This window comes from Gavia stellata, chromosome 1 (assembly GCF_030936135.1).
Source record: "Gavia stellata isolate bGavSte3 chromosome 1, bGavSte3.hap2, whole genome shotgun sequence".
Taxonomy (NCBI): Eukaryota; Metazoa; Chordata; class Aves; order Gaviiformes; family Gaviidae; genus Gavia; species Gavia stellata.
The window spans coordinates 1808905-1836769 of NC_082594.1; the positions used below are offsets into that span (position 1 = coordinate 1808905).

The window sequence follows — 27865 nt, forward strand, 5'->3', positions numbered from 1 at the left end:
GGCTGAATCCAGTGAAAATAAAGTCAAAAGACACTAAACTGGAGTCTGGGGGAAATACCTGATGGGATGGTGTAGGGGTGTGTATGTGTCTGCATCCCCCCCCCCCGCCCCGATTCCAACCTGGCCCCTAAACACACGCTCAAGCCCCTTCCTCCAGCCTTGGTTGAAAAGTGTCCTAAAAGGACTGGTGATTAGGGACTTGGCATTTCTATAGTAATCAGTAGGCTTCAGAGTGAACATAATGGCCATAGAGAACCAGAGCAAAACTAGTACACTATCCTTCCTCAAATAAACCTGCTACAGTGCCTGGCTGCATCTTGGGCCCGATTATGCAGCCCCACACACCGCTCTCGTCCTGACACCAGCATGGGGCCCCCCTCCTCTGCACCCCAGAAGGGGTTGGGTTTTTTTTTCAGGGCCCTTGGGGAGGGCGAAGGCAGCCGCTGCCTTCCAGCCGCCCTGGCCCCTAGCCCGGCCCCACTCGGACCATGCTTGCGTGAGTGCCGCTCCCCCGGGGCTCCGCAGACAAGCTCCCTTTCTCCGGCCCGACCGAAGCACCTGCGTGACTGGAAGGCAAAAAGAGGCAGCCGGGCTCTCCGGCAGCGCCTGGAGATCAGGCAGGGAGCCCATGCCGCTCGCCCCGGGCGCTTCCGCTGGGCCAGAGCCCGGATGAAGCGAGGGTCAAGCTGGAGGACACCATCAACGCCTGCATAGAAACTTCCCAGCTCCGCATCCATCCAGCCTCATCTATGCGACCTTTGGATGAGGTTAAAATCCTCCGGGATGGAGAGGCAGAGGGTAGCGCAGCCTGGGGAGACCCAGCTCCCCGGGGGGGGTCCAGGCCCCCACCGGCACCTCTCAGCCTCTTTGCTAGCGGGAAGGAAAAGGACAAACATGGGGGAAGGGGCTAGAAACACCAGGCAGGGTTTGGGCAGGGGAGGCGGAACGTGGGGAGGATGCTACAGGAGCCCTTTTGGGGCTCTGTTAAACCTTCTTGAATGTAAAAGAGTGCAAAATTTCAGAGGAAACTTCACTGAATTCCTGCTCTTCAGCTAGGAACACCCACCCCAGCATTCAGGGTATTATAAAACAGACGGCGCAACACAGCACAGGTCAGAGCGCCACGGTTTATTACTTTCAGATGTTTCTGTACACGTGGGAGCCATCGGGTCAGGGAGAGGAGGGGGAAAAAGCAAAAGCTGTGGCTAAAGCATCCCCCCCTCCTCCCCGCACTGGAGTGTGGAGGGAAGGGACAGGGAATATTTCAGATGACGAGAGGCTTCTGTGAGTCACCAGAAAAACCCAAGGCTTGGGTCTGGCTCTGGGAATCTGCCAGGAACAGCCGGATCGACACCCTTCCTCCCCAGGCTGCTCCGAGGAGCCCGAGTACGGCAGCAGAAGGGAAAGAAGGAGTTCCCACCCCAGGCTTTTCACAAATGCTTTATTTGTAGGCGAGAGAAACGGACACTGAACAAGACACAAACGGGATGAGGCTGACACAGGACACAGAGCGCGGTCTCCGGAGAATTGACATACACACACATTTTCCTTTCGGAAACAGCAGCACGTGGTAAGAGGTCACCCTGCCAGCCTGGGAAAGCTTGGCCAAAACATCCCAACAGCAAAGCTCGGAGCAAACACCCAAGCACTATCCCGCAGGTTTCGGATGCCTTACGGCCAAGGTGCGGAGGGTGCAGCGTTACCGGAGGGATCAGGGCAGACGATACAGCTAAGGGAGGCAGGTTTGGGCCACACAAACGGCAGTTTCAGGCTGTGAGCGGAGCGCCAGGCTCAGAGACGGGTGGTATAATGCACCAGGGCCAAGTTTTCTTGGAAATGGCAACCCATAAACTATTTTTTTTGACCTTACCTGAAGATGTAAGGTCTAGATTTTCAGGAGGGTTGAGCACCAGTTCAAACCAGTGAATGGCTGATCGCCAGACACCTCTGAAGTTCTCTCCTCCCAGGCCCTTCAACACTTAAGATAAAAGGCAATAGCGGAGGGGAGGAGAAGTATCAGTGCTAAAGTCGAGGAGGTGGAGAACATCAGTACAAAGCTCGTTGCTGTCTCCTGCTCCAATACCTGCCGGGTGCTTCCCCCGTTCCCTGAAGACCCTGTCGAACGTGGCAGCGCACTGATAAAGTTTTCAGAGTCCTGGGATGGTCTCGCTGAACGAGAAGGCAGCGAGCGGCTTTGCCCTATTGCAATCGCTCGGCCCTGCCCTGCAGAGAGAGGAAAAGCAAGGAGGTTCACTCTGAAGTGCCCAGCGTGGTATTTACCAGGCTACTGGGGGTACCAACGGGATCTCTCACAAGAACAACACCTCTGAGAGCTCCCTGACCGTGAGCTCAGTTTAGAAGTCACTCCGTGCTTTCCTGTAGTGCTTTTTTTTTTTTTTCAGAGGGTGTCTCAGTTGCACAGAAAATGACCCCCAGTCGCAGTAAGCATCGATATTTTTAATTTGCTTTGGTATCACCTCCCACTCACTTCACATCTGGACCAGGACAGGCTGAAGACAAAAAAGACAAGGCTCAAGGAAAAAAAAACCAAGCTCCGTACAGGAATGCGATTCGGCAACCCCTTCAACGCTGAGTATCTGTGTCTGTATGCATCAATCATCCCATGAAAACACCAGCACGGAGGAACTGTGCTGGCTTAAGCATGTGCAAGGACAGGCAGCCGAGCTCTGCGTTCGCAGGATCTGTATTCAAAGCAAAACTATATGCTTTGGCAATACAGGAAATATCTTTTTCCAACAATCCCAATGCTCCTAGAATCCACAAGTCACCGAGGGTTTTGTCCGCTGCATACAACCCGGGAGCTGGCAAAACCCATCCCGGGTCTGATTTGAAAAATTTAAGTGAACCCTGCAACAAACCCGCCTCCCAAACCGCATCTTCTGCTCCTGCCAAGCCTTGGGATTTTCCATTATGAAAGTTTCCAGTGATCTTCAATCCAACAACTGGAACAAAAGCAAGAGAGATTTCTAACTAATCCAAAGGGCCAGCGTAAAACCAGCATCCTTTCAATTCAGACAGCCGCCTCCTGTTTATCTGCTTTTACACAGAGACAGTACAATGCTGCAGGCTGTGGAAGAATGCAATGAAAAGCTCGTCGTTATGGAGGGATTTTCTAGATGTCCCCATTTTTCATGAGTCAAAGAGAATATTTCTTCTCTCTGCAGCTACTTTTACCGTGGCCTGTGCTATCCTTCGCCTAAATACCATTTATTTCCGCCTGTAGCTCCCTGAAAAGGGAGAAGTAACTGCAACAGGAATGTTAATATTTTTCAGACAAAAGCACAGACTCAAAAACATACGTGGCTTGACACAGCCGAAAGGAATTCCCCCTCCACCCACCCACCCGCTATTGCTGCTGTCCCTGCAGCCACCTTTTTTTGAAGCCTGCACTACACGAGTCCCTGAACGGCTACCTCTTCTGCACAAGTCAGGACTGAGAGCTTGGCACGAAGCAATGCCACATTAAACAGGCTGTTGAAATATTTATTTTTCCACTCACTTCTCAAATGTTAACAACAAAATATAATTTTGCGGAGCCCACAGGATTCAGAAACAGTCATTCATTTTCCAATGGTGCTTCTACAGAATACAAAACTGATTTTCTTTTGCTTTCCACGGAGGTGTTTTGTTTTTTGGGTTTTTTTTAATATCACGCAAACTGTAAAAGCAAATGAAAGGGATAACATGAGAGGCAAACGCAAGGAGTTACCGCAACGAATCACTCAAAGCCAGATCCTCCAAGTTACTTCAGCACGGAGGAACGTGACTTTACCGAGATCATTCATGAGTATGACAACAGGCACATGCTTAACTATCCCGTGAAGTGAGACTCTGGACACACGCTATTATTTTAGTCTCTAACAATTTGAACACAGGAGTCATCTGGAAAGGACCAAGAATTTTGCCAATCTTCAGGATACAGCTGGGGAAAGTGCTATTTTGCATCTCAACTACTGAAGATCCATTTAATCCATCAGCAACTAAAACGGGGTGGACATTACATCAAGGTCACAGTAAACTAATGCAATAATTAACACGGTGACTTACGGAGGGAAGTGCCAGGAGCCAGCAATTGTTCTTTTAACACCTGAGTGCCGATGGCCACAGTGCCAGGAGAGAGGAGAGCTCTCTGGAATGAGGCTTTCTTGTCTCTAATTCAGGCATTCCCCACCCTGATGTGTCAGGGAAGGGACACAGAGCAAGGCCACGACTGCTGTGTCCAGGGCTCACGTGCGAATGAATCAGAGATGAGTGGCTCTCCATCAGGGTAAACGCCAAAGTTGAACTGGGCTTTGCGCTCTTCACACCGTCTCCCTTTGCCCCACCTGCACCTCTCAAATGCCAGGAATTCACAATGGCTCTTGTCACAGGACGTACGCCCAGATGCGCATCGCAGCTCCCAAATCAGGCCAAAACAGAACTCTGCCTCAGCAAAACAGCGTCAAAATACTGCTTTCATCATACAGCATCAAGGGGTTATGGACACAAGGCAAAAACCCAAGATTTCAGACATCCACCAGCAACATATTGAGGAAAACTGCTCCAAAATGTGTCTGCTCTTACGCTCAAGAGTGATTCTTAGGTGAAAGCAACCTGACAAACTGTCTGTGGATAGTTTAACCCTGAAAAAAAGCTCTCCATGTAACTACTGCATTTACACAGAAAAGTGGAAAGCAGGCAGCAAAACAATCTAGGAAGTGACAGTGAAAACAGGGTCTTTCCTCCAATACTGGGGGGAGCATACCGCAGCAGCTGCCTACACCTCTGCATCAACATCAGCAGGACTGACTCCAAGCTCTTCCAGGGTTTTATCTACCGCACATTTTGCATTTTTTCATCCAAAAGGCGCTGATCTCTGCTCAGTTGTGTGTAGCAGCTACGAGAAGGGAAGCATAAACACATTCCAGGGGCAGAGAACGGCCAAACAGGCAGACTGCCTGCAGACCACGTTGTTACTGCTGCTCTTGGGTCTTCCCCATAAATGCAGGCCCAGAGTCCCCTGCCTGTCATGTGTCCGCAGTAGACGGAGTTATCCAGGCTATTTTTCTCAGTGAGAACTTGAAACGAGTATTAAGAAAGCCGCAAGACTCTGAAATGGAGCTCATGGTTCCCCCTCGCCTTTTTGTTTTACAGTCCCCTCCAGCTTTGTGCAGGAAAGTAGCACCCAGGCTCTTCCCGCAGCTTAACCCGTAAGGCTGGCATAGGTGAGATGAAACCTGAGCTCCCAATGAAGCCGATTCCTCGTCTGCTTTCGGGGAAAGAAACGTGTATGTAAAAAACAAACCTAAGGGGCACTTCAAAGATGATTAGACGATTCCATGGAGAAATCCCGAAGCCTTTGGCTATGCTGCAATGCCCTCGGTGGATCTGGACTGCCGACAGCCCCTTTGCAGTTGGGTCCAAGAAAGCCTGAGAATTGATGGAGATTGGTATGATTGACTACTTGGGATTTCAGGAGGTCTTTCCTTGTGGCAGCAGAGAGGAGCCCACTTCCAAGGGCCTGAAGAGCTTTTCATGGTCTTCAGTACAAGCTGCTTCCCAGCAAGGAAGTCCCTAAGCATTTACACATTCTGGAGAACTAGTTCTAGGGGATGAATCTCACACCAACTTCTCACTGCCGCTGAACTGGAGAGATGAAAGGATATGGATACATCACAGTGGCCTCTGGTGCAGTTTATTTACAACAGGACTCAGTGCTGGAGAACACCAGGGTATTAACAAGCAGGAAACACACTAGGAGGGAGAAAGAAGAGTGGAAGAGAGGTCACACATTAAAATAAAGGTATTCTCCACAGATATTTGACTCTGCGACCCCCTGAATTTAATTGATTACCCAAGATCAAACAAGGCCAAAAGGAGTCTATCATGCAGGTTAAAACCAGCATTGATGCATTTAACAATAACTTGTAAGCTACGTAATAGTGAGAAGCACGAAAGCTTAATATGTTGCTGCCTATGGCTTAAGGACACAATAAGGCCAGCAAGCCACCTCACTTTCTCCAAGACTCTTGTTTTAAAGCTGCTTTTGCTACAACCATAACAGCAGGAGCAGCAGGCTAGCTCCTTCAAGGCTCACAGAGATAGCACAGGTTGCCAAATACCTGGTGGGGATTCAACATTACAGTGCAGTACAGTCCTTTGGTCTTCTCCCTCTCTCACCATTTACACATCAACCTACCCTACATCCTTTCATTGGACTGCATGTTTTAAATCCACAGTCCTGCATTTCTACTGTTTCATCCCCAAGGGCACAGGACAAAGGGGAAAAAAAGAAAGAGATCGTCCAGCAACACCTCTTTAGCACTGCCAGTCCTACAGCACCACACATTTTGAGGCTTCTAGCTTTTTTTGAAGAATTCTTAGCTAAAACCAGAAAGACTTTTCAGGACTGCTTAAGAAACACGCTTGTTTTACTATTCACCTGAAAGATGATCCTAAAACAGATTAGCACCTTCTGTGAGGTCTAAGCATTGGTTTAGTTATTAGCTTTACGGTACTGTAACTACGACTTTGGGAGTTTTTCCGATCAACCTTATCAGTCACAACCTACTCGCACCGCTGTGTGGCTGATCGCAGAGGCCTGGCTTCTACAGTTCATTATGATGTGAAAACACATGAGATAAGTATGGCAAGTCAGCAAAGTGAAGCACACAGCTCTACCTGTCTAATCTCACCAGTTTTCTTGGCCAAAAGAAGTGTGGTACAAGTTGTTTCCAAAACACAGGGCCTTGATTACTTCAATAAAATATTGTTTAAACTAAATACCATAAAGCTTGTAATTCTACCTTCTGGCAGGCTATAAAGAAAGGAATCAGCTAGGGAGGATCTGTGTCGCCCCTCCCCTCCTAAGAAGGGGGTTTCACTAACACAAGTTAATACGAGAGAAGTTTAAAGAGAACACACAAACACCAAATGCATTACTGGCTGTGATTCAAAGCTGTTTGTTTACATGTGGTTTTTAGCATTATGCTAAAACTCCAGCCTCCCACATTGAGAGCCAAACACGCAGGCAGTAAGCGCAAGAGCTCTGCTCAAGGACTGCACAGCTCTAGCACCCGCAGAGGCTTACCACTGGAATCCACCGATGGGCTCTGTAAACCTGTGACGGATCAGGAACGTTGCAACAGCTTCAGCAACCTGAAGGAAGGAAAAAAAATCGGCTAAAATTTAAAGGGACACAAAGAGAACAACAAATCCAGTCAGTTTTCAAAGCCTGCAGCATTTCCAACAACAGTTTGTGTCCTCAGGATCCTCTTGCTGAATCAAGTTTGCTCCTTTAAAACTAAGAGCTCTGTATAACAGGCTTTTATATAAAAAAAAAGGAACTACATGCTTCCACCTTTACTCTGACGCTGATCTCACAAGCAAGAACTGACCGAACTTTTTCTCCACCTCTTTCACTAATTCTTAAAACAATGCCTAAGTTTAGCAGCGGAAAAAGGTCTGGCGAAATCACGATGCAAGTTACTCCTCTAAAGAATAAATCAAGACAGTAACTGACAGTAATAATACTGCTTAGAATGTGTATTAAAAAGAATAACTATGTAAGAATTTGGTATGTTTAGATAAAAAACCCTATTTCAGATTGGTAAAGTGAAGCACAGAAAGGCTGAGTTTTACACTCACAGCAGTCAGTGTAGAACAAGCTCTAAAACCAGATGTGTTTCCAACCACAGGCTCCATTGGCTGCACCACATTCCTGCTTCTATCTGGACACTAACTTCAGCAGTACCCAGCACTGCTCTGTCAATCTGTAAGCTGTTTCAGTAACATTTGTTTCGTACTTGGAAAATGTGAGCCACCCAACTCAGCAAAACACAGACCAACCCCAAAAGCTGCAGCTTCGTAGAAGGGAGAGTGGCGAACTGCATGAGGAAAGGCAGGGAGGATAAACCCACACTCCACATGGTACGAGTTAGTTATATCACCACTAGCCTGAGAGTTAAACCTGTAACCTAGCCAAGCCCTGTGTCATGTAACATCTTAGCCCAGGCTTTCCAGCCAGCTTAAAAATCCAAGCTGATTTGCAAATAGCCAGTTAAGATGTCGTGCCAAAGAACGCCCATGAAGTATAATCTCTGCTTCACAGTAAGCAATGGAACAGCATTTAAGCTGTGAAGACTGCGATTTATCTAGCTTCAGCCTCACAGTGGGGCTCACCTTGTCTGGAGCATCTTCATGGACTGCATGGCCACACTGTGGGAGGACTTGCATCTGAAACTTCCCTGTGGATCGAGAGAGTCATCACTGGAGCAGCTTTTTACGTGGTCTTGATTTCTAACAGCAATGGTTTAGGCAAGCAGTTCTTGTGTACACGGAAAACGTCAGACACTACGCCCTTAAAAGCACTGTGAATTTATGAACTCTTCTAAAAAGGACCTCACATTTTTTACAAACAAACCTCACTACATGCATCGGGCTAGGAGAGACCGGGGAAGGCACAAGAGTCTAAAGCAAACTGTACAACACACACAGCAGACAGTTTCAATACAAAGCAAGAACTGGCTGCTTAATTCATCTTCCCCAGGTGTAACTAGAGAAGGTTGCCAGGAGTTAAAACAAAGCTAAACTTCTCAGAGCTTCTCGATGCAGGCGAGACTACCTTTCAGAGCTGGAACCGTTATCAGATCTACCTTAATGTAATGCTTATCCTGCCACCCAATACAATTTTCCAGTACTGGTTGCTCTGGAAATCAATGAAGCTGGGACAGGGGGAAAAAACCAAACCCCCTCCCCAAAACCATTAATGCAGATGCTGAATTTTGGTCTGATGTCTGCCAGAAACACTGGGAGACCAGACAGTTTTGGATGGTCCCACATGTTCTAGCTAGGAACATCAGGAATGTAATTAGAAAGGGAAAAAACAGCCCTTCACAACCTCTAGTTCAACCTTTCCCTTCTCAAATTCTCCATCTTTCCTACAGCCACAGACAGCTAGAGAACACTTCAGGATGGACTAATTCTTTAATGCATGTTTGTTTCGATATAGACTGCACCTTGTAAGAGGCCATTCCAGCTATCTCTCGGTTGTGTACCCATAGCAACAAGCTATCATCCAAAAAGAGCATTACAGTAAGGGTAGAGTAACAATATTAAATATTTACCTTGCATCTGTCCAATTGTTAGATCTTTATCCAGCCTGTCAACACCTACAATCAAATAAACAGATGTATTGGAGAAAAGCCAGAGAGAACATGACTGTCTAAGCAGGGCTTTACTCGATACTTTGAAAGAGGTATTTGGCTTGAAAAACTCCAAAGAAACATCATCTCTGACACCCACAAGGACTTTTCACTACTGCACCTCAAGAAAGTAAAGTGACAGGAATCCCAGCCAAAAATGCAAGAACACATCCTTCCCTACAACTTAAAAGGGTATTTATCCTGGTTATAGGCTTAATTTCCTATCAGGGCACAAAAAGAGCCTACAGCTGGCTCTAGGACATCGACATTTTGCCTTTCAGTTGAAAAGTTCAAATCACGCCCATATCCGTAGAAAAACATCGTAGTAGTGGAGGCTGAAGGGCAGCTTGGATCTGTCCTGTTTGCTCTTCTTCCACATCACAGAACAAAAACACCCGTCCAACAGCAGCAATACACAGTATGTCATTACGTACCATTTTGATATTAGAGGTTCTGAACCAATTCCAGATCTGCACAGATCAAATGGACTGGTTTATGATATTTCAAGATACACAGAAAACTCAAGGTAGAAGAGACAGATCTGCTAGTCTCAGAGAAAGACATAAGCCAAACGCTGACCCTATTCTCTAATATACAAGTGGGACTGAAATGAACAGCCACTGAAACTGAAGAGGACTGGAAGAGACACGTACCAGCTAAAAGCAAAAGCTTTGGAGTTGGACAGCTTAGGAAGAGGTTAGATAACCCCCTGAACCAGCCATCCCAGTACTTTTCTGTCTTCGCCAGTTCAATTCGCCACGTGTATAAGTGCTCCTTCTTTGTCTGCAGGGAGGAGAGTGAGCTCTGCATTAGTGATCAGTAAAACAGCCAAAATAAAATGAATTCAGAGTGCCACTTGGAAATATATGTAAAAAATACTGGCTCCCTCTGGTGGATTACAAACTTCCGGGGGATGACCCTCATTGCTCCTAAATTTCTCTCCAAATCACAGCCAAAGTACACGAGTAGGGAACAAGAAAGTCAGCAGGAGCTATACCTATAGATGAAGAGAAGGCTGCAGCTTTCAGGGCACTCAATTTGCTATTTTTTACTGGTACAAATAGCTCACAAATTGTCTGAACATTCAGACTTGGCTCTCACTTAGGTGACACAGAATTACAAAGGGCTAAGCTGGCTACAATGGTTTTCCTCGAGGAATTTACATTCCTAGCTTGCAATTGCCTGTACGACCTCCTGAATGCTACGGTGCCTTGGAAACGAACAAAAATACCACAAAGACTCAGAAAAGAGCATTCCTCATTCAGGCCAGAAGCCCCATTTCAGGCCACATGCACTAAATCTGTGAGCATCTGAGGAAAGAAAACACATGTTTTCAGGTGACAATCCAAGATAGAATCAGTGGCATGAGACAAAGAAGAAAAACAACAGTCACAATATAAAGTTTTCCGTCCCTGGAGTTGCTCCTTTTTATATTAGAATGATTTGGATAACTGCTGGCAGCTACTCTTGCAGGGGAGCACCATTCAAGCACTAGCTGAAAACACAGCAAGGAACTCGCTACCTCTGTGTCATCTTCTTTCTTCCTTTTGTTGACAGAGCCTCCCCCTTCCTCGTCCTCTTCCTCCTCCTCCTCTTCTTCAATAATACCCTCCACTATGGCTTTAGGACATTCAGGACTGGCAGCCCCTTCGCACCTGTGAAAATAAAACCAGAAACTGATTCCCTGCCAAAACAAAAAAAGAAAAAAAAAAAGCAGGTTTTAACCTAAAGTGGTCAGCAATTTCTCAAATACTGGCTGAAAAAAATACTCCCAAGTTTAAAAGCAGCTGTGAATGAAAGATACAGTCATAACTAGCCACGGGACCGAGTGCCTGTGCAACACATGTATCCCAGTGCAAATATAAATTAAAATAGCTACTTAAAGGAGGCAGAAATGGTCAAACAATCAACAATAGCTTTTTTTAACGGAGTATGAGACATTTGCAAAGGCTCCAGGTATGGCAAGGATTAAAGTGGCACAAACGGGTTACTCTGATCCCCCCAAACCCACCTCAGATCACTCCCCAAATTAAACAGTTTCTAAAAGGAAGTGAAAGATACCACACCCGGAAGGCCAACCCGATTTAGGGCAAGATTTCTGAAGAGGCATCAAACTAACGCTTATTTCTTAATGTGTGCAGAAAGGCAGACAAACCAAGGAATACACAACCAGCAGAAGTTAACTTTTTAAAATACAGCTCTTGGTGGATTTTGCTCCAGGGAAATCTTGGCCAGGTCTTGTCTAAGTGCCATGACTATGATTCAGCGCTGCTGTAGGTATCAGCTGTGATCAAGTGATAAGAAATGTGTATTTGCTAGAAGAAATTTTCGCTTCCAAGTGCATTTATGCTCTGTACCAACTGTATTGTAAAACAGACAAGATGATTTTAAGAGCTTTCAAAAAAACCCAAACAAACCACCTACTGTTTGACTTGACCGACCATAGAAACTCTGGCAGATTCAAGATTTCGTATTTGTCCACTTTTTACACTAGGGGGGAAAAAAAAAAAAAAAAAATCAGAAGAAGGGCAGAAATAGTTACCAAACAGAATCAGTATCTAGCAGGCCCAGAAACAGGAGCAAAAGCCCTTTACAGCTCACGATTTCCCCAAACCTCCTGATCTCAGAAAGCATTCGGAGTGCCTCACACTACACGCCGACTTACTTGAACCCCCCCGTTGCCACTGTAATTGTGAATTTAAAAGACACGTGGGAGAAGTGCTGATGGGGAAACAGTGAAATAGGGTCATACCCATTTCCTTGCAGGGGACAGGGAGAGGTCAGAAACTACATGGGTATTTGGTAACAGAACTGGGCTTCTTGTAGGCCAATCTACAAACTTAACCATGAGGTCTCTCCCTTTCAAACTCAGATGCCAAATGTGTAAGTAATTCTTGCTGAATTGGGAATGAGTCCTGTTTCTTACACATTGGGATGGATGTCTCAAGCTTCTTTGGTAATAGTTGGGACACTTACAAGGAAGTTGCAATTCACACCATGAAGTTTTCCATTACTTGAAGCTCTTAGAGGATCCTTCTCCAATGCCTAGCCAACTCTCCCAGGAAATTAATTGTCTTTCAGACCTCTCTCTCCCTGTCAAATTAGCCAAGGAATTGGTGACAACAGTTGGGGAAGTGAGCACAGGAGGAGAAAACAGACAAATTATATAAGCTTTGTTTCCTTCAGGAGTCAAGCTACAAATACAAGTGATTTTGGAGACTGCACAAGCCCACCCATTACCTCCACTCAATGGCATTCTCAAGTGACTTGAACGTTTTGGGACGACTCCTTAAGAAGTTCTGCATGCTGTTCAACGCATCCATGGCTGTACCTAAAAACAAGTATTTTAACTTCATAGCATCTGACAAAATAACTGCCACGTCTCTCTATACAGAGCTGGCTACCAGGAAACACCCTCAGAGGCAGCTGGAGCTCACGGGGGATTTAATGCTGTTAAGGAAAGCACAGCTGAGTACTCCTAAGCCCACAGTCACACCTGCTCCCACATTAGAGAATTAATATTTGAACAGGTAGGACATTCAAGTAGTAAGAAAAGGCAATAACCACTCATCAGCACCACGCGTTATATAAAAAGCCACCCTTCTCTCTGCTAACAAAAAAGTTTTGCAAAGGAATTACCAGGAAAACAGAGAGAGAGCCCATCTAGGAAAAGCAAAAGGAGGGGTCACACTAGAAAGACTTTTGTGTAGGTAGCATCTGTTAGGATGGAACTGGCCTTGGTTTAAAAACTGGGCAAAACTTTCTGTATTCGGGGATTTGGGGATAAAAGAAAAAGATCAACATGGAAGACAGAACCCCATCCAAGGGTACAGAAGCCTATCCAAGGGTAGACACACTTACCTTCCACAACATCGATCATGCACAGACCCAGTAAACTTGGCACCAAATTTGCGACCGCTGTGTGCACTGCGATGGCACCCCCCATGCTGTGCCCAATCAGCATGATAGGGGGAGGAAGGTCCCCGTACAGAGCTTCAACCACGTTTCCAACGTCTCTGCCAAATCGAGATAAAAGCATGGTTGGCATCTCTACCTCGATAACGTTTCTGAAGCAGATTTGTACAACGGGAGGAGAAAGTACAGAACCAAGATCAATGTCCGGCTCCAAATCCTGTCTGTATGCTTATTTAACCCACAGGTAATTGAGACAAGTTTATTCTCTTATCACTGTTTCATCTAGGCACCAATACAGGAAATAATTCAAGCCAATACTTTCCTGAACAAGCATGTCGTTTCCGTTTTTATTAACAGAAAGTACTCATTTAAAAGAAATCCCTGAAGAGAACATTTTACATGGGCATTAGTTGGTGGGAATTTTAAATAAAAGGTGAGAAAGCTGTCAAATCCTCTTGCATGGAAGCACAGATAAGAAATTCACTGTTCTGAAAGGAGAAATCTTTTGCAGATAAAGAGAGAAAATAACTGAGGCCTACTGACCAAGGCAAAGAGAAACAACACCGAGCACAAGCGAAAAGACTCAGACTCTCTATGTGCACAGATTCTACAAGGCAAGGGGCAACTTCCCCGTCCTTTCCATAAGGCACCTACTTTAACTGAAGCCCTCACCACAGTACGTGAAAGCTGGCTGGTGCGATTCACAAAAACCAAAACACAGCAGAGCTAATGATTGAAATCTACTGAAGAGCGCTGTAGTTTAAGACACCCAAATTGCCTTTCCTGGCTAAAACCGTTCAGAGGAACCGGAGACCTGAACAGTCTGCAACCAGAAAATGGAAAACAAGTCAAAAAAAAACTGCTTGAGGATTTCATAAAAAAATAAATGAAAACCAGCTATAATTTAAGGCTCCCATTTAAAGGCTATTCAGGAATAACTTTCAAGCTCATCGCTAAGAGGACAGAAAGGTATAAAAACAAAAGGCACTTGTTTTCCCCAAGCGGTTGCGCTGCTCCAGATCTAAAAAATTCTAATCATTTCATACGGCAACTCCTCAGGACAATAACACATCAGGATCTGACAAGCCATAAGCAGTAGCAATAAGGTACACAATGGAAGTCAGAATACATTTCACACATGGCCTCCCCACAACAAACCAAGTGGATTTGTTCATACGAAGGGTACAAAATCCTTCGTGATTTAATTGTAGTCATAGCAAAGAGTCTCTTTGTACCAAATGCGGACATAACGTAATGTGCTTAGCAGTGGGTACTTGCTTTTCTTACAGCTTTGTCAAGAGGCGGATTTGCATCCCACAGCAGGTCGTGATAGTTTGAAAAAGCAACTCCCTCCACGCTTGAAAGTCTCAGTCTGTGACCCACACTTTGGGGATGCCGCCAGTCCAAGGCAGGCACGCTCTGAACGCTCGCTCCAGGAGCCGAGGAGGAACCAAACTAGTGATTTCAAGCTAAAATGCCCCAGTCAGTTATGTCTGAGGAAAGCATTTCCCTTCTATTAGGAAATCTCTAGCAAGTATTGTAGCGTGTTGCAGGTTTAAAGTGTTCCCTGCAATGAAGCCACTGATCTTTAAAGGGAGTTTATAAACTGAGGGCACCTAGAGAATGACTGGAGTTGGGAATCTGACTCAGCTAGAAGAGGTACCATTTCAAATAAACTTCAAACTGTCCCAAAATGGAAGGAAAAGAAGGGACAACTACTGGAATAATGTGAAATTAAACTATCTTCCAGCTCTCTTGAATGAAGGTTGTGTGTCCTCAAGTAGTTTATTGTTCAATCAAGGAAAGAAAATAGAGGTTTGGAAAAGCGAAATACTGAAGAGAGAGCATAAGCTTCCTTACTTTGACATAGTCTCTGCAGACAGATCTTCAGGATTCCTAACTTTTGTTTCTCCTGAAAGAACAAAAAAAGTTAAGTTTACGTAAGCTGGAAAACTTCGTCCCCTCAGGAATTAGAGCAGCAACCGTACAAAGCTTTTTGGCACAGTTATTAAGAGCGAGCTTACTGCAGTTAACATGAATAATTAAGAAACCTGGAATTAATAGGAACGGTTGGTACTTTATCGCATTATAGCTTACGGGTAGGAAACGCTCCCCATAACTGTTCCATATTTGCAATGTATCTTAAAACCAAAGAACAGACCTTATTTCTAATGGCAAAGACCACCCCTAGGTTATGAAAATATGAAGGAAGGGGTTGGTGCCAGTACGTAGGAAGGAACAAGTCTACCACCGCCTCGCACAAAGGTGCAGGGAGTCTCAGCTTCTGGCACGTGAGGACAGGTGGCTGCAGAGCTCTAGAAGCCACTCTTCCATCCCTGCTTTTGAATAAAAATTGGGATGCCTTAAGGATGCTTTCTTAGTCATCTTAGGAGGGATTCATTACATCACCTTTAAAAAACTAGAGCGTGTAACATGCTTATGTGATTTTAAATGTATTTCTTTTACTTACCATGGCCTCGGAGATCTAAAGCCACAATCCTACACTGAATCCTGTTAATGATTGCAGACTGCAAGAAGGGACAAAGATAATACAATTTGCAAAGTGCCACACCTCATCTACCAAAGGATTAGCAACATTAAGCATTCCCTGAAACAACAGCAAAAGCTCAGATGGTGCGACAAAAACCCTCTACTGTCAACAAAGTGGCTGAACCTGGATTGCACGAGGTGTCACAGAAAGCAAGCAAGAATATTGCATATAAACTATCCTTAATTGACCAAAGCTCCATCCTTTCTACCATTGTTAATGCTGTCTCTGAGGACATTTATTTCACTGTGCATAAGACATTACGCGTGTTTCCTAGGATAATGAATTCAAGCTCTGTAGCACATCTGAATACCGAAATGCAGCAGTGGGATTACAGACACCAAAGTAATGCCCCCCTTCGCCAAGCCCCACACGTTATAAAATCAGTCTTGGCTATACAGCAGACGTGAAGATGCAGCAGCTGCTTTGCAGCACACATTCAATTTGCTCTCAAAGAACGGAATTTTACAGTAAGGCTGAAATGTTCAAAAATTGATTAGCCCAAAAGGGTCGGGGAGGAAGAAGTGAGGAATCTTTTTAAAGTAAGGTAGGGCTGCAACATGATTATGGCTCTATTTGTCCCTCACAGCTCAATTTATGTAATATATGTCAGGCATTGCAGTGATTAAGTGGCATTCTTTGTTGAAAGGAAGACTCTGGTGCTAAGGAATCACTGATTATTTAAATAACAGCCCTGCAGGAGTGGGGGAATTTGTTGAGGGATTCTTAACAGAACCACCTACATAATGGGCAGAGATCTGAAAGCTACACAGTCCTCATATTCTGGTTGTTCAGCTATTCAACTCCTAAATGACTGTAGCAGTTGCTCTCCCAAAAACCACTGAATCCAACATTAGTATTTCAGAGCCCCTAAAGACACCCTGAAACCTCAATCTGCAAGGTGCTTATGCACCTGAGCAATAATTTAACTAGTCAGATGAGCAGCCTGCTGCTAAAAATCGAACTGTTACCAGGAGAGAGTAAGGAAAGAGGGTCATCAACATGATTTGAGAGAATAGGAAGCTTTCCAGTGCCCTGAGTTTTATCCAAAAAGGAGTACTTTGGCCGAGAGAAGTACAAACACGTCATGCAGGAAGTTACCAGACCAATAAGCAAAAGAAGAAAGGAGCACACCGGTTCTGCGGGCTGTTGTTTTATTTATAGATGGTTACTGCCAATTTGGGTTTCTTCTTGGTTTTTGCGGGAGGGGTTGTTTGGGCTTTTTTTTTAAGTTCTGGTTCATCCCAAACATTTAACACTTGATCGCTTGGGACAAACTTTCATTTCAAAATGCACAAAGGAAATAATTCTATAGCAGCCATGCAAAGGCATGAACTAATTGTTGTAGTGGTTTCTTTCTCCAGATGCAGTCTCAAGTGCAAGGCATAAATCTATGTGAATCTTGTATATGATCTAACTTTGTTAATTGCCAACAGTAACAGAAGAAGCTAGTAACCGTAAGGTACAGTGTTACAACTGCAATCACTCCGCTAAATTCAACTCTGGAGATTTTTAAATGTAAAAATGGGATTGGTGATGCTACTGGAAATAAAGAGCTCTAGAGAGGGTGGAAGCGTCTTGTAAGAAGCCCGTTCCTTAACTCAGAAAAACACGACTTCATACCTCTGCCTCCAATTGAAAGCAGTGACCTTCACTACATCTGTTTAAGGCACTTGTATACCATAACAAAACCACTAAACTAGCAGAGGAAAAGATATCCGTCCATCTTGGCAACTAATGAGCTACAAACCAGTAACTACAGGATTTAGTAAGACATAGATTTAAGACTTAAAGTTCAACAGTTTCAGAAGACCCATACCTGCACCAGTCTCTGGGTCAGCTCAAGTTAAAAATTAGCTGTTAGGTGTAAAACTGCTATTTAACACCAAAATTACAGCCCAGTTGGAAAAGTATTTTTCTAATGTGTCTCTCATTATAAGATGGTTTATGATTATGCCATCAGGATTAGTCAACAGTAATGTTGGGAATTCAAGAGCAGTTGGTAGTGACTCTTGTAAAACGTTCATTCTTGTTACTTATTTCAATCTCTGCTTAAAGGCAAAGTCACCTACAGCCCACCAAACTGCTAAAAGGTAACAAATATGACACAGCCAAAGGCACAGGGGAGACACAGAGACTTCATCTGTCCAGTCGCACTTCCATGAAAGTCATTCTACAGCATCCTTCTGTTAAGGGCACTAGATAGCTCGAAGAGCTCCTGGATTAAAAAGGTCCCAAATAAAAATCAAAAACTGCAAGTGATTTTACTTTACTTGAAATCCTTTTAAAAAGTTTTCTTCTTTAACTCCCTTTATTTTTTAAAGGGAATGGGTGTAGGGCGGAATTTTGGTTTGGTCAGTCTCCATGCTCACTCCCCTTGATACCACCTCAGTTTGTGCTTCAGAGAGTTGCTTGAGCAGCAAATGAGATTTCTCAACAAGTCAAACAGGATCTCAACCATGCAAAAATAATATTGTTATGACAAGATAAAGCTGTTGAACTTTCACCGGTAGACATGGAAAAGCAGCCTTCCGAAAAAAATGTATATGCTATGATGAGAAATGTCTTGGCACTTCATTAAAACATGCAAGCTATTTGGCAGATGTAGTTCTGGTTACTGCTGATAATTAAAACCTAGATAATAAATGTTTGCATGTGCTTTGCCTATTTAATAAATACACCAATAGTGAAATATTTAGAAGACTTGAGTCAGGTGTGCACCAGGGGATTATAAGACAGTTTTCTGAATTGATTTTCCTGTGCTTAACATAGCTGAACGGTTAGTTGCCTTCCACACTCAGACGACTATATTTGCATATATATATACACTTCTATAAAGCAGCAGCTTACTTACAGTAAATACAGCCCAGGAAAGAGCAGAATGGCCTCCACCGTGTAACAGCAGTAACACAGGCCCCTCCGATCCACTTTTGTAAATTCGAAAAGTGTATGAACAGTTAAGGACATTTCATAGAATTATTTAAGTTACTTAGCTGAACGTATTCTGGAGTCTGCAATACCCAACAGCGTTTTGTTTTCTACCCTTGTGTATGTACCCAAGGCCTCATTTCTGCCTCTGATCAACGGGCACGTACAAGCATAACCTGGACAAAACTTAACCTGCTTTATTTAAGTTTCAAGAGTTGTTTTCCTGCTGCCCAGGTCTCCTGCTCCCTGTAATCCATGCATCTCCTGCCCGCACTCTTTTCCCCCTGTGCACAACAGTGAATTCAACAACTGAGAGAAAAACCAAACCAGGATGGGCATGCACTTTGGAGCATGTACTTTTGGAGTATTTTTCTATTATTTCCAAGGAAAAATGTCAGATAAGCCAGTAAACAAGATTTTTAGGGCAATATAATTACTCTCTGGAACATACACAGCAAAGACACTTCATCATGGTAGCTAAAGTCCTCTTGCAGTATATACACAGACACTGAAAAATCAGTTTAACTATCATTAAAAACAACATCACTTAGGGAAATGCACAGAACCAGGAGTGGCGAGATCTGCGTTCAGTGCCCAAAACTGTGACCAACAGATCAGACAAGTCACTTTACCACCTTCCGCTGTTCTCCCTCTGTTCTTGAGGTGGACAAAAGCGTTCCTCTGAATCGAACCGTGCTAGCTGCAATTACTGACCAAGCCTTTCATTGTTTTTCTGCTGAATACTGCAGTGCCCTTCGGATCTGCTGGTTGCAAACAGTTCACGCAGGTGCTCCCTACACCATTTCAGTTACAGTGAGCTGTGTCAGCTTAAATAGCTTCATCGGCTGGGGTTTGCTCACACAAGGAGATCTGATGGAGCAGTAAAAGGTAGCTGGGGCAGAACAGTGGGCACCAACTCCATTTGTTAATTCAGCTGCTTCCACAGTACACATCTGTTCACAACCTTTCACACGGGAGCTCAAGCTTCTGATAAAGGTTACAGGTAGCACAATAAATCCCAAACTACTAAGATTTGCATAAATTTGAGATGCTTATGTACACCAGATATCCAAATAGGGCCATTATCCTTCTTATTTTATTATTTATTAAGCCTCAGGGGTGTGTACAGCCCTTACAACAAAGGCAGACAAGGTGCATATCATGAAGAATTCATAGGATCAATTGGACAAATGCAGTTAATAAACACAAAATAATGACAAGCTGAACAAAACAACAAGGGGACAGAATTTTCTCATTTCAAAGCATCACATGCTACTGGCATTAGAGAAGTAATTACTAAATTGGTATTTGGACAGAAATAGCTTCAAAGTTTGGTTTTCCTAATGGCCAAGCTAGAATATGCATGCCTAAAAACTACGCAACTATTTAAACTACAAGGTTGTGTTATTTAAACACAGATTAAAATGTTTTCATTTTGTAATTAGGTCAAAAGACCTGGAAGTACCTCTCAAACTGCTTTGGTCAGAGCTGTAGACAGAGGTAGGACCGATAGGAAGTCTTGTCCCAGTACCTTCACACACTGTACTTGTTGGGGTGCTCCCAGTTAGCAAATGGTCTGGATAACAAGAGCGGTCTGAGCACAACAAAGAGGATGACTGCCATCAGCTGGATTAAAGAGTAACTGGAAGACTGGCAAAGAGTCAGCTTGAAAAAAAGTATAAAAGCAACATGCACATTTGCAAAGGGGGCAGAGATCTTGGAGAGGAAACAGCAGCAGTCAAAACCTGGTTTGACACTGCCAGAAGACTCCCCGATGGCACCACCATCTCGGCCAGAGCGAGAAGCTTCCCTGTCTGCACACCAGCTAGTGGACTGACAATTTGGGGTGCAACAAGTAGGAACCCACACCTTGGGCGTGCATACGTGACCTCATGCGGTGTTTTCCCACTGTCATTTGCGTTAGTGGGAGCACCATGGGTAGCATCCACATCTCCCACAGGAGACACGAACAAATAGGAGATCCTGCAGTCCCAGAGGAAACCGTGTGCACTTGTAACCCACACTTCTTGGGGGTGCATATGACCGTGCACGTATGTTTGTTTGTGTGTGTACATGAACAGAACTTCCTGGGATCAGATGCAGAAAGGTGTTGAGAAATTCGCAGGTATTTATTAACATCTAAGTGTTTAGTGTTGAGGTTTATCTGTTGTACTGCTGATACTGATCCTGAACACACAGTTGACTGATTGCCAGTTAACTACCTGTGGTTAATAAAAATCAATTCACAGCTTTGATCCTGATATGGTTTAAACTATGGGAACTGATAAGTATTTCCCTGCAAAATATGTTATTGAACTGTTGGAAACACTTTTTTAATTTAATGATTACTAAAGAAGCAATACCAGGAACTGACCTTGCTAGGTACACCTTAATTGTCGGCTTAGAAGGGATAGCTCTAGTTACTGATACCGATCCCGACAAAAGAGAAAACGGAAGATGAGAAGAAATACATGAAAAAGATGAAGAGAACCCCAATAAACTCAATGACAAACTTAAACATGATAATGCCCCAGTCACTAAGAATAAGAAAAGTTCAATCTGGAAAAAAGGATATATCCTTGCCAGTTTCATTTTCTACCACAACGTCCTCCATAGATTCAAAGTACTGGCTCCAAAGCACTGGCGAAAAATCACGCTTTCTTCCAGGGCTGCAAGACAAAAAATTTCAGTAAGGAAGAGGTATTTTTAGAATCTTTCATTTAAATTGGCATACAGGCATCATTACATACATTGAAGAGAACACGCTGGTGTTACACAACGGTTTAGGACTGGAAGCAAATGATGCGTCACTGAAATTCCCATACAACTACAATATTTGCAATTTATGGTCAGTAAGGAAACCTCCCTTTTTTCCCCGCTAATCGTGGGTCCTACTGAGATCACAAAGACGCACAGGAAAACTAGCAGAGACACAAAGAGGAGAATTATTTTCCTCATAAAGTAATACCAAGAAAGACTGAACAATGGTGATTTGGAGTGCTTAAGAGACTTACGCCAAGGGAAAAGAAAAAGAACAGGGCAAGTACACAGTGATACCATCCCAGCACAATCTTCCAATTTGCAATGACCCGCAGATCAGGCGCTTCAAAAGCCAGAGTGAAAAGTCATTCAATATCTTTGTATTTAATGGCCTTGCTCTAGCCTTAAAGCAAGCCTGATGCTGACATGACTGGGAGCACTCCAGTGCCTGGAACACAGGAAGCCATCCTAAATTTATGACTCAGCCCATGAATCATAATTAAAAAAAGAATATGTCCCTCTCAGAAGTCACCTTGACACCACACTGTCGAAAAGCAGAGTGTCAGCTATTTACTGAAGATTACTACTAATTTACCATGGACTACTTGTCACGAGATTTCAACTTTCCTAGAAATTTCCTCTAATTTTTGGAAGAAATATCATTCAAACAGAAAGTCAACTTGTCCCGAAGGCTGAGTGGCTGGAGAAAAAACTATGGAGAGAACTGAACAGTTGGGATATAGAAGAAACTTAGAAACACTGTTGCGAGCAGAATAAATAAAATCCACCAGGTTTAAGTTAACAGCAGCAAGTTTTAATTGCAGCTCAAGTTTCCTGGAATTTATTGCAACGGTTAAAACTTTTCACATATTTGTAAACAGATCTAGTATTTAAATACTGTATGCAGGGCAACATCCGGACTGTGAAGGAAAAGAACAAGACCAAATTAATTCAGTATACGCTTCCACATCTATCCTACCTCTGTTAAGTATAAGGACCACGAGAACAGCATCGCAATAAAGACCAATAAACACTCCTCAAGCTGCCTTCCTCCGCGTTTAGAGCTACAAGGGCAACTGTCTGTGATCCTGAAAATATCCTATAATAAAAACATTTTGTTAGGAAGGATGCTATCAAGCCCAGCAACGCAAGTAAAAGGTGTGAGTCCAAAAGGCTAAAGTTATTATTAAAAAAAAAAATTAAGAAAAGGTAGGATCTTTAAAAACTGTATTTTAAATTAAGGATCATAACAACAAGACTGCGTAACACAGATGCTGGCAGAATAATTCCACACGAAGATGGGCTTTCAGGCTCCAGTTTGCTCCAGACTTTGCACTTATTCCCAGGTTGCTGCAATTCCTTTAGAAGTCGTTATCTACTCATACAGAAACACTGCTTTACCATCAAAGAAAAACAACCCGGGAAGGTAAAATCTGGCCAAACGCACTCCAAACGCTGGAGACTTCTGAATGCAATTCTATCCAGCACAAACTAGGCAGCTAGTGCCCAGAAGCAAGATTTCTTTTTCTATCACATCCTTTGCCAAATACTGATGAACGAGCACTGTGCAGGCAAGAAAAATCATAACAGTGGACACCGGGGGAAGAGAAGGTGCTTTGGAGATGGACCAAAACTATTGTATTAAAAGAGGACTCAGTGTGATGAAAGATTCGGACATTGGTGCTACGTGTGGAGTGCTTCGTGTCTAGTAACTACTACTTCTACCTAGAGAGGTTTCCTCCTTTTGTAAAAGCTGGCGTCTTCTTGCCAGTGCTCCGCACACCCAGGGAATAATACCTGAACAGAGGCAGTAAAGCACAGCCTGATTTTCCCAGTAACACATTTCCAAACGGTGAATCACACTCGTTATTCCCCATAAGCAGCAAGACTCATTTCCTCTTTATAATAAGGCTAATTTCTGCTGCAGTTTGTTGACAGGTACATCACAAAGCACTGCAACAAATTATGCCTTAAATTAGCTGCTCCTGTAGTACTAATGTCAGGTTGTATCCAGCACCTTAGGGAATGCAATCCCCCTAAATTACTGGGTGAATGCAGAAGACCTGTTCCGCGGACATCATATAAACCAGGAGTCTCAAAGGTACCCAGCTGACAAACCAATTTATTTTTTGCTTCCATCAAAAGGTGCAGCTGTGCCCTCTCCTTGTACCCCCATTACTAACAAAAGGCTCCGCAATCAGAATTTTCCTGATGACTCAGTTGATGCAAAATCTGTTTCTCAGGCTGATATTCACTCAGTAAGGCTAAAAGAGTAGTGCTTAATTTTGGCAGTGACATAATTAGGCTAGATTCGAGCCCAGTATACAGGATGAGTAACAGTGCACCATTTTAACGGGCTTTTTGCACTTCAACTCTTCTGGGGGAGGCAATCAGCACGGAATATTAAAATCAAGCATGGGCGTGGGGGTGAAAGACCTTCACAGAAGAAAAATCTCCGCTGTTGAAGGAAGTTTCTCCTGAATTCTTGGCTTCCTAAAGAAATAGAAAGGAACAGACAAAGCACCTTTTCAGTTTTGTAGAAACAAAACTCCTATTTCCCCTGATATCTCTAGAATATAAAACATAAAACAACCACCCCCTGAAGGGTCCAAATTCTCTTCTGTGGGTTTCCAGACTTCAGTATTGTTCTTGTCAAATTTCATTTAAATAAAATGAGATGTCACACACCTACGTAAATCTGGAAAATATTAATCTGTTTTTACTGCCTCAGCTTAATCTCATTCTCTGATTAAAGAAAAAATATCACATTCAAACCTCAGCCTTTCAAAGAATACTGTAGATCAGGAAGAACAGAGCAATACAATATTAAGATGACAAGTTGTTATAACATTGGGAAGAACCAAACACAACTGCATAGGTGTCCAAGTACCCAAGGAAGGGAGAGAACATTTGCTGCGACACCGATGTAACATCCTGCTAGGAAAAACATAAACACAGAAACCCCCAGTGCAGGTCAAGATTCAAAAAACAACTAATGCTGAATTTCATAAGCAGGAATTTGGTATGAAATACAGCAAACTCATATTATTGATAACAGCTTCAAGCTACCTGACTGACAATTGGTTTATCTTCTAGGAGCACAAGAATCGGTATGATGAGAGACTGCAAAGGTCCGTCCAGGTCTGCAGTGTGTCACCGAGAGATGTCAGCACAGCAAGTGCTCTGGAAAGGGTTAAGTAGGGAATAGGGTACGACCTCCAAATTTTCACTATGAGCAGGATGGGGATCTCCAGAGGCTGCATCCTCAGCACTGTGTTGCATTAAGGGAGGGCAGTTTCCTTTAGCTCGTCACATAAAATTCAAGTCATTTCCAGCCAGAGCTACTTCCACAACATCTGTGACAACGGTGCCACGATTTAATTAGGCTTTGAGCAAAAAGGAGTACTTCTATTTGCTTTTAAGGCCACACTAACAGTTGCCTGCTCTTTACAGTATTAAAGACTGTATACACCCCTACCATATTTCCCTTGCCTGGGCCATGTATTTTTCAAGCCGAGAGTCCTAACCTATTGATTGTCTCCTTGCCTGGAAGCCATCTCAGCCCCGACCACGCTCTCTCTCCGTACCGTTTCTGGTTCTTTCTGGAGATGGAGAGAAATGCCCACTGCTTGGATGATTTCCCTTCTCCGGTTTTTGAATAGGTAGCATGTGCAGTTAGCGACAACAAATTTCGTCACCCTTTTAAAATACAGCATTTCAATGCAGTCAGACTTTTCCACAGCGTGTTAAGGCTGGTTTTAGATTTGATTGTCCTGAGTAATTCCAGGCGATTAGCAAATATCATCATCTGCCTGGCTACACCCCTTCCAACATAATCCATAAATCTGGTAAACAGCAGGAACTCCCTGGTAACCTCCCCTGTCTTGTGAGACCAGAAAGTTTGTAAGTGGACTCTCTTACCCATAAAGGAGGCAGAACATGGGGAAATCTTGGAGCAAGCTGCTGATTAATCGTATCATGCCAGATGAAGAGTTTTGGTTGTGTGACAAATTAAGCCACTTTTTCGAAAGCAGGGTTACAGTACGGACAGCCACTATTACACAAGGCAAGGGAATGCAGTGGCCTGTTGACTAGCGCAAGGACGTTAAATCCGTATTGCGTAGGAGAGGTATGAAATCACATGAATCAGCAGCAGCACAAGTTTGGGATATTTAGCACCAAAATTAATTATAACAAAAAGCAAGAAGTGACCTTCTCGCAGTTGCACATCAATGCTACAAGCCCAAGCAGCAACCACGTGAAATAGCTTGAGCTGCCACTGATGGCATCGAGGTCACAAATAGCAAAACCCATGCTATAGTTTCTACCAGTAAGCACAGATTTTTAAGCATTCAAGACTGCCAGAAGGAATATTAAGCACAGCACTAACCAAAATCAGCTACCAATAGCCAAGCCATGCAGAAAACGTTCATTAATCCTGCACGGGCAAGAGCAGGTATAGAGGGACTTGGCATTGTTCCTTTTCGGACAGATGAAGAACAGATCTCAAAACCAACAAAGTCAAGTCATGTACCCAGGCACAAGGCAAGAAACTGCATTAAGAGGACAGGGCACGTGGTCCTGTGAAGCATGGTCTCCAGAAAGCCAGTGGTTCGTCGGCTGACCGCATACTTCAGTAAGAGCACAGTGACCCCGGTCATGGCATGATTCTCAGGCATCTAAGAATAATCTCAACTTGGAGCACAGGTTGTGCTACTACTGCACAAGGCACTGGTGCCACCATGTATGGAATACTGTACCTGCAGCTGGATCAGTAATTTAAGGCTGTAACTGAAAAGGATTCAAAGAAGTGTGGAAATAATCAAAACTGGAAAACAGGGGATATAGCAAGAAGCTTTACAGAGCCCGACCTGCTTAAACACAACGCCAGGACGCGGTTCTGGGGGGGGTGGAGGAGGAATAAAGGGGTAAGCCAAGTTAACTTCATCTCAATTGCTCAGATTGAAGGGCTTTTTTAGCTTGTTTTCTCAAGCAGGTGTCTTCATGAGATCAGATAACGTGGAGAACTTGGTATCAGTCTCAAGCCTCTTAGGTTGACCTGATGCAGCTCCTTCTCCTGGAACTGGCAGACAAACAGAAAAGGCAACTCTCCAGTTACTGAGGGCACCGATACACAGTCCCTGTAAGGCAGGCTAGCGAAAAAGACATCTCCTTCCTTCCCCATTCCTCCAGATTTAACCACCCCCTGTGAACAGATCTAGCTGAAAACAAACATGGTTTTCATAGATCACAGAATGGTTTGGGTTGGAAGGGACCTTCAAAGATCATGTAGTCCACAGCCCGCCCCGCCATGAGCAGGGACATCTTCCACTAGATCAGGTTGCTCAAAGCCCCGTCCAACCTGACCTTCAGCACCTCCAGTGATGGGGCATCCACAACTTCTCTGATCTTTCCCAAATCTTTCAACCAGATCTGTTCCCTACCTGGCTAACTGCGAGGCCACCCAAACACAGTACAATGGAGAAGATGAAGACAAGTAGCAAAACAGTAGGAGACAGATTGCTCCTATCAGTAGCAGCACTAACCCACACAGGGTTGGCCTGATCACATTGCCATAGTCTGAATCTGTGAAGCAACTATTGAGTGAAATGGTTAAACTTTGCTCAGTCCCACAAAAGCCGTCCATAATTCCTAAGCAAAAGTGAGATTAGATTGGTCAACTTTCCACTTTGCTTGGGGAAAACCTGAATGGGAAATAAAAACAACAAAAAAACCAAACCAACAAGGGCACAATCAAAAGACTTATGAGTATTTTGGATCTCCTTCCAACACCACTTCTGACAGCAGAGGTCCAACGCAAGGACTAGTGCTAAAATTTTCATGCCAGAGGCAGGCAGATGCTAATACCAAGACAGATGCATGGTGAATATCTGGTGGATTGCAAGAGGAACCCATGAAATCAGAGCCGAGCCCTTCCCTGGGAACTTACCAATCTACTCCTTGCCATACTGTTTGCTTTAGTGGCATTAGCGAATGCTTCAAATTCAGCTTAACAAGAGTTAACACCTCCAGAGAAAAAATTAGTACTTGTGTGGCATATATGAAATATCTGAACAATATATACCAGAACTCCTATGGTTGCAGGGGAATTGCAGCAGAAAGGGAAGAGGAGCTGGGAGTTAAAAACTATTGTCACCTCCAATGCAAATATGTGCAAATTGTAATTTAAAGCAAAACACTTGCCTCCAAACAATGCTTGGGAAAATATAAGTGACCTCTCATTTAATAGTGACCCCCGAAAAGGGCAGAATAAACATGTAGTTTTCCACAAAACACCTGGTGACCACAGGAGGCTGATTTTAAAGAAACATTTCTCTGAAGAAAAGAATTAGTATCTTTGATTTGTTGTTTTTCCTAGAGCTTCTTTTTTTAGCGATACATCAACGCACATTCAAAATTAGAAGCAAGTCCAATAAACAGCAGCTGTTGATTTTGCACCTTCCTATGCTGAAGCAGTATTTTGCTGACCAAATATTTAAACTGACAGAAC

At 43.8% G+C, this 27865-nt stretch overlaps 1 protein-coding gene across 1 annotated transcript in view; it reads right to left on the reverse strand.

The window, feature by feature from the left end:
* Positions 1-4271: 4271 nt before the first annotated feature.
* The window catches only part of PPME1 (protein phosphatase methylesterase 1), a 30075-nt gene continuing 6481 nt past the window's right edge, over positions 4272-27865 (reverse strand). The window contains exons 2-14 of the mRNA XM_059816756.1: positions 21170-21263; positions 18521-18613; positions 15589-15646; positions 14979-15030; positions 13065-13219; positions 12444-12534; positions 11628-11693; positions 10726-10858; positions 9857-9986; positions 9126-9170; positions 8182-8246; positions 7091-7158; positions 4272-5754 (exon numbers count right to left, since the gene is read on the reverse strand). Of these exons, the coding sequence (XP_059672739.1) occupies positions 5736-5754; positions 7091-7158; positions 8182-8246; positions 9126-9170; positions 9857-9986; positions 10726-10858; positions 11628-11693; positions 12444-12534; positions 13065-13219; positions 14979-15030; positions 15589-15646; positions 18521-18613; positions 21170-21263 (1069 nt within the window). The 3' untranslated portion in view covers positions 4272-5735. The remainder of the gene's footprint in view (positions 5755-7090; positions 7159-8181; positions 8247-9125; positions 9171-9856; positions 9987-10725; positions 10859-11627; positions 11694-12443; positions 12535-13064; positions 13220-14978; positions 15031-15588; positions 15647-18520; positions 18614-21169; positions 21264-27865) is intronic.